The sequence below is a fragment of the Ammodytes marinus genome, assembly GCF_949987685.1.
Source record: "Ammodytes marinus genome assembly, chromosome: 2".
In the NCBI taxonomy this organism is placed as follows: domain Eukaryota; kingdom Metazoa; phylum Chordata; class Actinopteri; order Uranoscopiformes; family Ammodytidae; genus Ammodytes; species Ammodytes marinus.
The window spans coordinates 9,950,722-9,960,562 of record NC_137231.1 but is presented as its reverse complement, the minus strand read 5'-3'; the positions used below and the strand labels follow the sequence as shown (position 1 = coordinate 9,960,562).

General features: G+C 43.8%; 1 protein-coding gene across 1 annotated transcript; it reads left to right on the top strand.

Moving 5' to 3' along the window:
- Positions 1-2,871: 2,871 nt before the first annotated feature.
- On the top strand, positions 2,872-9,652 carry hnf1a (HNF1 homeobox a; the record flags this gene model as incomplete). Its single annotated transcript, XM_080051851.1, has 10 exons — positions 2,872-3,176; positions 4,153-4,352; positions 4,507-4,687; positions 6,293-6,495; positions 6,945-7,087; positions 7,198-7,339; positions 7,438-7,629; positions 7,766-7,881; positions 7,975-8,059; positions 9,522-9,652. 10 exons carry the CDS (start codon positions 2,872-2,874, stop codon positions 9,650-9,652), a joined length of 1,698 nt encoding a protein of 565 aa, XP_079907977.1.
- Positions 9,653-9,841: the final 189 nt, after the last annotated feature.

Here is a 9,841-nt window from a genome sequence, read left to right as displayed (position 1 = left end):
GTTCTCTCTTTGAAGCTGTGGATATCACTAGCAAAAATGTGCTTGTCTTTGTCTAAATGCACCTTCCATCCTGCAAACCGGCTTAGGCAGTGTGGTATAACAGGAGGTTTGTGTGTGCTGTGTGTTCTCATTCATTGCTGGGGTTTAAGTATTTAATTAGTACCAAAGCCAGCTCTTCGGCTAATCTTCTCAACACTGACTCAACATGTGACCTGGTAACCAGTGTTAAGGCCAATCAATGGCCAGAGCAACTCAAAAGACAATGACAGCTTTGACTTGCGGCTGGTGTAAAATTGGATGCTGTCCTCCTTGCGCCTAGGAAGTCTGGAAGTTAAGGACTCCAATACACACACACACACACACACACACACACACACACACACACACACACACACACACACACACACACACACACACACACACACACACACACACACACACACAGCAACGCTACAAGTTCGGAGTGTGTGAGGCAGGATGTTTGGGCACAGATTTAGACTTGTGATTGTCCTTTCCAACACACTTTATCCTTGTAAAGTGCTGCAGCCAATGTCGTGCCACCACACAGGCCTCTGCAGATGAGCAGATGAAGCTGTGGAAGTGGGACAGGGGCTATTTGGACAGGAATTAAGGGGTGTGTTAAATTTCTGCATGCATGATCAATGGGGTTGAATGGCGGGGATGGGGAAGGGATGGGGGAGGACACTAGGCGGAGGCAGATAGAGCAAGTGAGCGAGCGGTGAGAACACAGACCGAGGCAGCCAGCAATGGCTCACTAATGAGAGATGGACAGTGTGGATTGTATCTCATTACCAATCAACACAGCTTTGAGTTCTCCGGAGAGGGGCTAAAATGCGAGCTCTAATGTGTGCTGCATGTGGTCCATTTTGATAAACCCTGCTTGTGTGGCCGGGCATTAGTCACAGCGGTATCTGAGCTGTTGGAAATCCACACACATTGCCCCTCTGTCCGGTTTTGGTGAGGAGTTTTTCTCTGAATAGTACAATGGGACTTAATTACAGGTCAGTGGCATGTCTCAGGGAGATAGAGGGAGCTCTGTTACCCTTCCAAATACAGTATAATGCCATCTTCCCAAGGGTGGGGTGGGGTAACAAGAGCTCCACACAAAAAGGTGCTGATAGGCTGAACCTGAGAATGGTATAAGGTGATCCGGGCAGAGCAAGTGAGCATTTTACACCGAAACAGAGAGAGAGAGAGAAAAGATAAAGGACCGCATTAACTCTCAAAAGGGTTTTTCTCCCATTCAGTTTGCCCTCTTTCCCTCTCAGTGCGCTTCCAGTTTATCATTTCTCTCAAACTTTCTTTAACAAAGAAACTAGACGCTGGATCACAAACAAAAAGAACTCTTTGACTTGGATACCAAAAAGAATCAGATTCAACGTACAGAAGCCTTTGTAAATAAAGTAAGTCATAGAAGGTTATGACCATACAAAGTGGAAACAAAACTAGTCATATGTTCAATCAAACCAGTGATGCAAAGCAACAAAGTACATTTACTCACCTAAGTTTGATGTAAGGTATACTTGTACTTCTAGTTACTTTAGTATTTCTATGTTTCCAATTTGATAAGATTAAAAAGAATAAAAGAATAGAGATTTGTGTCAATGCACTTTTAGTCTTCCTTCCCACAACACTAATCTCACAATCCTTCTGATTCACCTTGTGACCCTTTGGAGGGGCCCAGCCCTCCAGGTTTGGAACAACTGGACTAAATAACCTAACTGCATGAAAAGAAAAAGTAGTTCCCCTGTGACTTTATCTAATGATAAATAATAATGTTTCAGTCTCAGGAGACATTTCTGTGTGACAATTGCTGCTAATAATGATGTACATTTAGGCTACTTATACGATTTAAATGAAGGGTGTACAGATGTTATGGAGTATTTCTACATTGTGGAATTGGTACTTGCACTTAAATAAAGGATCTGATTATTTATTCCACCACTGAATCTCACATACGTAAAATATATTGAAAAAAAAAACACCTTTGCAAATGTTTTCAGAAGTGATTTCAAAGTAAATCATTTTAAAAAGCGGTCACAGAATTTATGTCAGTCGCTTCTTCTGTTCTCTTACTAAATTATGGATCTCATCCTCATAATAGAAACACTTTGTGCACACAGTAGCTCATAATCGTAAATAACTGTGGTACAGGGACGCTTTCACATAAGTGACACAACTCTGCCCTCTAGTGGCCGTGGCACACATCAGGCCATGGTTCTGCTCAGTTCATTTGGTGTTTGTTTTTTCCTCTATAATATATTTTTTAACTTCATGCGTCAATATTAAAGTTTGGAATATCCATCAGTTAAAACAAAAGGGTAAAAATAACTATTATATGTGTACCAAGAGTATGCTTCAGTGTGAATTCAGAAATATCTACACACATAAATGCCCAACATAACTTCTGTTGTGTTTTTTTACTTGTCTTATTTCGTCTGCTTTAAGAAATGATCCGTTGCCTCTGCAGCTCCGCAAAGCAACCATAACATCCCCTCACTTTTTATTTATTGTTTTAAAATTGCACTTTGGTCACTGTTGGGGACTGAGGCAGTGGGGACAAAGTTCACAGGGCGCATGTAAGGAGGAGGGGGTGAAGAGGAGGAAGGGAAAAAAAGAAGGGAAAATGACCTTTGAAAGCAAAACAGCAGGTGGAGAGCTAAAATCCAGGCAGCTCAGGACACATCGGGAGGAAATTCAACGCGTGGAAAATGAAAGTATATATTCTCTTCAGCTGAAGAGGGACCTGCAACATACGATGAGGCCTAACGCTGCCTGCCCGGCTGTCATTTGAGCGTGAGAGTGCACACGACGGCAGTGTTTGTTTGCCGAGGTAAAGGAGTCGGGGCAATGGAGGACAAGATCGAGGAGAGGGACGGGGCGGCCATGGCGAGGCCGAGCCCTCTGACCGCCCTGCAGGAGCAGCTGATCTGGGCCCTGCTGGGATCCGGACTGTCCCGGGACGTCCTGGTCCAAGCCGTGGGGGAACTGGAGCAAGACAGGGCGAGTGCAGGCGCAGAGAAGACAGAGAGGGGTGACGGAGAGAGCTCTGAGGAGGGAGAAAATGATTTCCCGCCACCTATATTCCGAGAGCTGGAGAAGCTTTCCCCAGAGGAGTCGGCCAAACTGAGGGCTAAAGTTGACCAGCTACTGCAGTAAGTAGGTCCCATAGAGCTCCATGGCGTCATACGATTTACCTTAACCTCTCACTAACTGCTATTCTTCACACAGGACCTGAGCAGGTAAAAGTAGAAAATGCCTTGATTTCTTTTTCAATGTTTTTTCTTTACCTAGTGTATATCTGAAATTAGCACCTTTGATGTAATACTATTTACCTGACATCGCTTCTTTTCTCTTATTCTCCTTAAGCTCAGTTCTCTTTCCCTTTACCAATTCCTCCCTCCTTCTCTCAGTCTCTCTCTCTCTGCAGTGTGGCTTCTGAGGCGAATTTAAAGAGGGTTCCTCCTTTGCTAGTTACTAATTACCCTGCCCCATCATTATTCTCAGGCCATTTCTTAATAAATAAGCTACATGCATAGGTGAAGATTAATAGAGAAGGGCTGGTCCTATGAGGCTTTGTTTACATAACGCATGAGTGGTATTTCTGCCTGCAATTTTTCCAGGCCTGTTGACTGATATTTGAACAACGCTTTATCGGACATGTGTATTGCTTGTGAACGTTATTAAAATACTCAGAAGGTGGCTGACATTTTGCTGTCTAAAATGGTTTGTGTGCTGAATTTGAATGTGGTAAAGTCGGTTATATTTGAGTTGTTGTATGTTTTGTCTGCCCTGACAGTTAGAAAGCGTTAAATTAGGCTTCATAAACCTTTCACACGTTTTTCCCCTCCAGTGATCTGAAAGGACTGGACTTTGCCCCTGTGTGCTTTCCCTTATCTGTCTCTGTCAATAAGCCCCTCTCTACTTCCCTCTGAGTGGCCATGCTTTACGTGTGCTGTTGTGACACACACTGTGGCTGTCAAGCACTTTTATAGAAAGAATGTAATTGTTAGAAATACCCAGAAATATTGATGAAAAAAAGGAATACATATGTGTATGTCAACTTAACTAAAATACACTTAAATATAAAAGTAGGCAGGTACACTCAAACATGATGTCTTTGTCTAATAGAGGGGATCCGTGGCATGTAGCAAAAATTGTGAAAAGCTACATGCAGCAGCACAACCTCCCTCAGAGAGAGGTGGTGGAGTCCACAGGACTCAACCAGTCCCACCTCTCCCAGCACCTCAACAAGGGTACGCCCATGAAGAGCCAGAAGAGAGCCGCTCTGTACACCTGGTACCTCAAGAAGCAGGGCGAGATCAGCCAGCGTGAGTAAGCGGCTATGGAGCTACACATAGCCCAGATTCAGCTTTGAAGCATGCATTACATATCAGTTATTTAAGAGTTTGAGACTGAGAGAGAGAGGTTGGAAAAGAGGAAAATTAAATTAAATAAATAAATAAAATTACCATTCTCTATCAGAATTTACCAATGCTAGACATGGCCTTGGATCCTTGGATGAGCAAGGAGAGGAGATCAGGAAGGGCCGGAGGAACAGGTTCAAATGGGGTCCAGCATCCCTGCAGATCCTCTTCCACGCCTACGACCGGCAGAAGAACCCCAGCAAGGATGAGAGAGAGGGTTTAGTGGAGGAATGCAACAGGTGAGACACATCATCATGGTACCATGACAGAACAGGATTTAATTGCTTTACCTTTGCTGTGTCAGTCTGACCCAAACAAAAATAAATCATGGGCCAGAATAGTGAGGTCATAATACAAAAAAAAAAAAACGCCTGTGTCAATTAGTGACATAGCAAATCTCTTAAAGAGACAGTGTGCATGATTAGGGAGCATGCCTGTGTTCCCTCAGTTAAGCAAAAAATAATATAGGGGAGAACGGGGGAATCTGAGGCATCGGGTAATGTGAGCCACCCCCTGTATCTAGGCAACGGAAAACATTTGTGGTCATGTGAGATATATGTTTTCAAGCCCCTCTCATTTCCCCATGGCCCTGAAAGAGAGGACCTCATGGTGCTGTGGTAAGCATGTTTTTTTCACCAAAATAGGTATTTTGCATGTAAAAGTAAATTTTCTTGCTGTCAACTTAATCAACTGTTGTGCCAAAGCAAATGTATTCACATAGAAAAACTTCTATCATACGTGTTGATGAACTACCAACATATGAAACCATGTGTTGCTGATAACTGAAGATTAGCCTGAAATGCTAAGAGAGGTAGTTTTTTCTCAAATTGTGGTGGTGGGGGAAAGTGAGCCAAATGCTGTGGGGGAAAGTGAGCCACTGTCTCACTTTCCCCCACCTTGAGGCACAAGTTAAGTTTAGTCTTAAACATATTTTAATGTAATATTACATAACATGTTTTATTTTAATGTCATACACATTGTAGAAAAGCCATCATGCCAAGGAAATACACCAGGAAGACGACCTGGGGCAACTACACGGAAAGAGCACCTTCTCATCTTTCCCTGTAACCTTCAGGGCTGGAATGTAGAGTAGGCCTAGTTGTAGAGTATGACAGGCTGATGTTATAATCCAGTTGGGTCTTCTCCTGTGTTCTGAGTCCCAGGCTGTTCTCGCTGGTTCTGATTTTCCTATGCTTTGACCCCCTGACACTAGCTGGCTCTAAGGGTCCTGTGTTCTGACCCCCAGATTGTGTTATAATCTAACTAGTTCTATCTTTCATTTGAATCTTATTAAAACCTTTTGAATTATAATATGTTGTATTTGATTTTGTTCAGAGTTACTTTCAAGTGTTTAGAAAATTTGCTTTGCTTAATTGACCAAACCCCATCATTCTTTTACTAGTCCGACATTAGTTCTGGAATGTGTGGCTAGCTTTCAGGATTCTTATTGTTACAATATGTGTTGTTATGGTAGTTTCAGAGTGGAAAAAGTAAGTGGATCAGTTTACCCCAAAGCTGGGGTAAAAGCTCATTTTAGCTCCCTTAGAGGGGAGCAAATGTAAAAAGTGGCTCAGATTACCCCGTTCTCCCCTACCTGCAGAACATTTTCAAAAACAATTAAAAAACATAAAAAGCTCAGAAAAGACTATCTTAAAAAAACAAAACAAGAAAGAAACACATTATGATAATTATAGAAGGGCCAGAGCCCTGAGGATGGGGGTACATACTGTAGGGCCGAGCAATCATTGGGCCTTTTTTCAAAGAAATAAGGAATAGGGATATCCCCCATTACATGATCCCTCTAAAATGTAAAGCCATATATCACTGTGCTCTACCTCCCTCAGAGCAGAGTGCATACAGAGAGGGGTGTCTCCCTCCCAGCTTGCTGGCCTGGGCTCCAACCTGGTCACTGAGGTCCGGGTGTACAACTGGTTCGCCAACCGTCGAAAAGAGGAGGCCTTCCGTCACAAGCTGGCTCTCGACACGCCTTACACCAGCCAACATGCCTCCTCTTCTCACCCCAACCACCCGCCAAGTCCCGAGCACGGTAATACCCCCAATGACCTTCAGGTGATAGCTACACTGATATTTAAGAATGAAATCAAAACTGCCTGAGCGTGGGAGCGCTCATTCGGGACAAAGCTGGACTCGTCTATACCGGATCTTTAGACTTCCTTGTCTTTTTAATCCTTTGATGTAAAAACAATAATCACCATACTCCTGTGGATATGCCTATACTTGTCCTGCTACTGATGTGTGACCTTGTGCTGCCATTTTGGTGCCTCAAAGGTGGAGTCAGTGATTCCAAAGAATGCTTGTTGTCCAAATCACTTTTAATTTTTTTCAAAATCAGTGAATATCTCCTTGTAATCCACTAACAACCTTTTTTTCAGAATTGCTGACTCCACCCTTAACCAAAGTAGTCTGATGTGTGTGTTCTATCTGAACCGAAGTCAGTGTTGAGGGACTTGACGAGTTGTTCTTGTTGCTTTCCAGGTGTGAAATACAGCCATCAAATTCTGTGCGACACCGTCAGCTCGGCCAGAGGCGGTGGAGGGGAGAGGGTGGGACGTCTTGTGGCCAGTCCTCTCCAGCTGGAGCCCAGCCACACACTCCTCGAGACACATCACCCCAAGCAGGTGAGAGCATGTGTTGTGGTGCACTGCCTCTGCCTCATACTGTACTACTAGAGCACTTTCTACTGTACATGCACTTATGCTATCGTGACCATGCTCTCCTCTGTTCTCAGGTGTCCAGCGGTGGCCCATTGCCCCCAGTAAGCACTCTGACCTCGCTGCACAGCCTGTCTGCCTGCCCTGCTTCCTCACAGAGCCTCATCATGGCCTCCCTGCCCAGCGTCATGAGCCTGGGGGAGTCTTCTCTTCTCATTGGTAGAGAACCCTGTCTTTTTCTCTTTACGTCCTGGCTTTTCTATGTAAAAAGCAAAAGAACAATTCTGAGAGCAATGTCTTTGCCGTTTGATTGGCAGGTTTAGCCTCCACGCAGCCTCAGACCGTGATCAACAACGGGGGGGGCAGTTTCACTACTCTCCAGCCCATCTCATTCCAGCAGCAGTTTCACGCCTCTCAACAGCAGCAGCACCACCACCACCACCACCACCTCCAGAGTCACATGGGTGCCAGTCCCTTTATGGCAACCATGGCGCAGCTGCCATGTCACAGTAAGGCTACAGCAACAAAATGACACCAATTATTGAACATAAAACAGAAAGTATAAAACCCATGCACGGATCACCCGAAGGCTGCTTCAACAAATTGTGTTAAGCAAATTATCACTCATCTGTTTCTTGGTTACAGTGTACAACAAGTTGGATTCGCCCCAGTACCATTCGTCCAGTCTGCTGTCTCAAGCCATGGTCATCGCTGAGAGCGGCGGCCTGGGGACGCTGACCAGCCTCACCGCTGTCAGACAGGTAATGTGGTTTGATGGGTCAGCTGGGCTCTTACAGCATGAATAATCCTATTGTGGTAAGAACTGTCCTTGACTTTGGTTTTGCTTTGGGTAGATTCTGACAGCAGATCCTGAGGAACAGACGGACTCTCCTTTACAAGATGATTCTCTACACATGCAGCCACACACACCTGAGCCAGGTACACCGCTGTAATACTGCTTTATTCTTTGACTCAGAACTCATTTGACCCTTCAGCATGACACAATCAAGCTAAGGGGCCATTGATGATGCTGGAGACAGCGTGAGCCGCTTTTAAAGGTCACATATTATGCTAAATGCACTTTTTAAATGTGTTCTAACATATCCATGGGTCCACGGTGTGCCTAGACTGCCAAAATATTTTAAAAAATAACAATCTCTCCTTTTCTCACTCTCCCCCTTTCTGAAATCCCCACCCCTCCCCCCCAATATACTCCAGTCAGAATTCTCCTCGTTTCTGACCTCAAAAACTGGAAAGCCAGAAGCTTCCACTGTGCAGCCCACACCCCTATTTCTTATTGGTCCACAGCCCTGACAGACAGAGGGCGAGGCGTATCTGGCTTTGCTTCCGGACAGGGGGCGGGGGGAGATCAAAGATTGTATATTTACGAGGGGAGCTGCAGCTCTTTTTAAAAAATAGGCCATTGTGAGATAAGCTGAACATCAGCATAGTACAATAAATTATCTGAAAGTTTTTTTCAGCAAACAATTAAAGAAAAACGTATTAGGGACCACTAAGACCATATAATATGGTGTATAATAGAACCGAAAAGTGTATAATATGGCAGCTTTAAGCAATTATTTGCTTGGAAAAATGCTCTGATTTTAAACCGTTACGATGAATTTGAGACGTTTCACTTTCTGCGATTAATCATTTTATCACAAACTTCAAAAGGTGCTCACAAAGATCTTAAAGGAATGGTTCAACATTTTGGGACGAAGCTATGCTAGCCGTTTCCAGTATTTATGCTAAGCTAAGTTGCTGCTGTATGTCACAGGGTGGCAAACTATAGGCCTACTTAAGTGAGGAAGAAAAAAACTTCATATTTAAGTAGTTCATTAAAACACTATTTTCTCATGGTGCCTTCCCAAGCAGATTCCCTATGTATCATTGTTGCTTCTTTTAGTGTTGATGAAAGTCTCCTGGTTTCAGTTATGTTTGTCTAGAAGACTCTAGTGCATTGTAACATTAATCCAGTTGGATGTTTGTCTATTTGATACGGTGTTTGATTGAGCCCATACCATGGCCCAAACATATAGATGTTAGAAGTCTTCCAGTGTTATTTACGCCAATTTTGTATACTTGCAACACTTGACTATGATCATTGATAATAGATTTGACCTAATAGATTTACAATTTACTGACTGGGATTTTAGTGACAGACCATCAAGTTAAATTCCCCGTTGCCTTTCTACAACGTCTTGTGCAGGAAACCAGGGGATCAACTTGAACCCTCACATAGATGAACAAATATTTTTAGTAAGGGTTGAGGTCTGCATGCTTAATTTGATTGGACTATAGAAGGACTATATATCAAGGACTATAGAACTGCCTGTACTTTCTTTGCCTGGATTTTCCAAGAAGGCTTTCATAAACACCTTTATTATTATGTCGCCAACAGCTTCTTCTGAGAGCCTGGAGCTGTATCCTGCCTCTCAGACAACAGAGAGTCATCCGCCTCACCTCCTCTCACCTTCACCGACAGAAATGAGCTCCTACATTCCTACACAGATGGTCTCTACAGCACAGTAGAAACTGCTCTGGCAAAGCAGTGCCTCCTCACTATCAGCTGGACTCGGGAGCCTGAGGGTGTTTTTTCGACAGACAGCTACCTCTGGCGTAAATTTGCAGAAAAACCTGGAGTCAGGGGCCACACACGGACGATTCAGCTGTGATGTTTCAAAAACTCTCTGAAACGCTGTGACACGAACAAGGATCGAC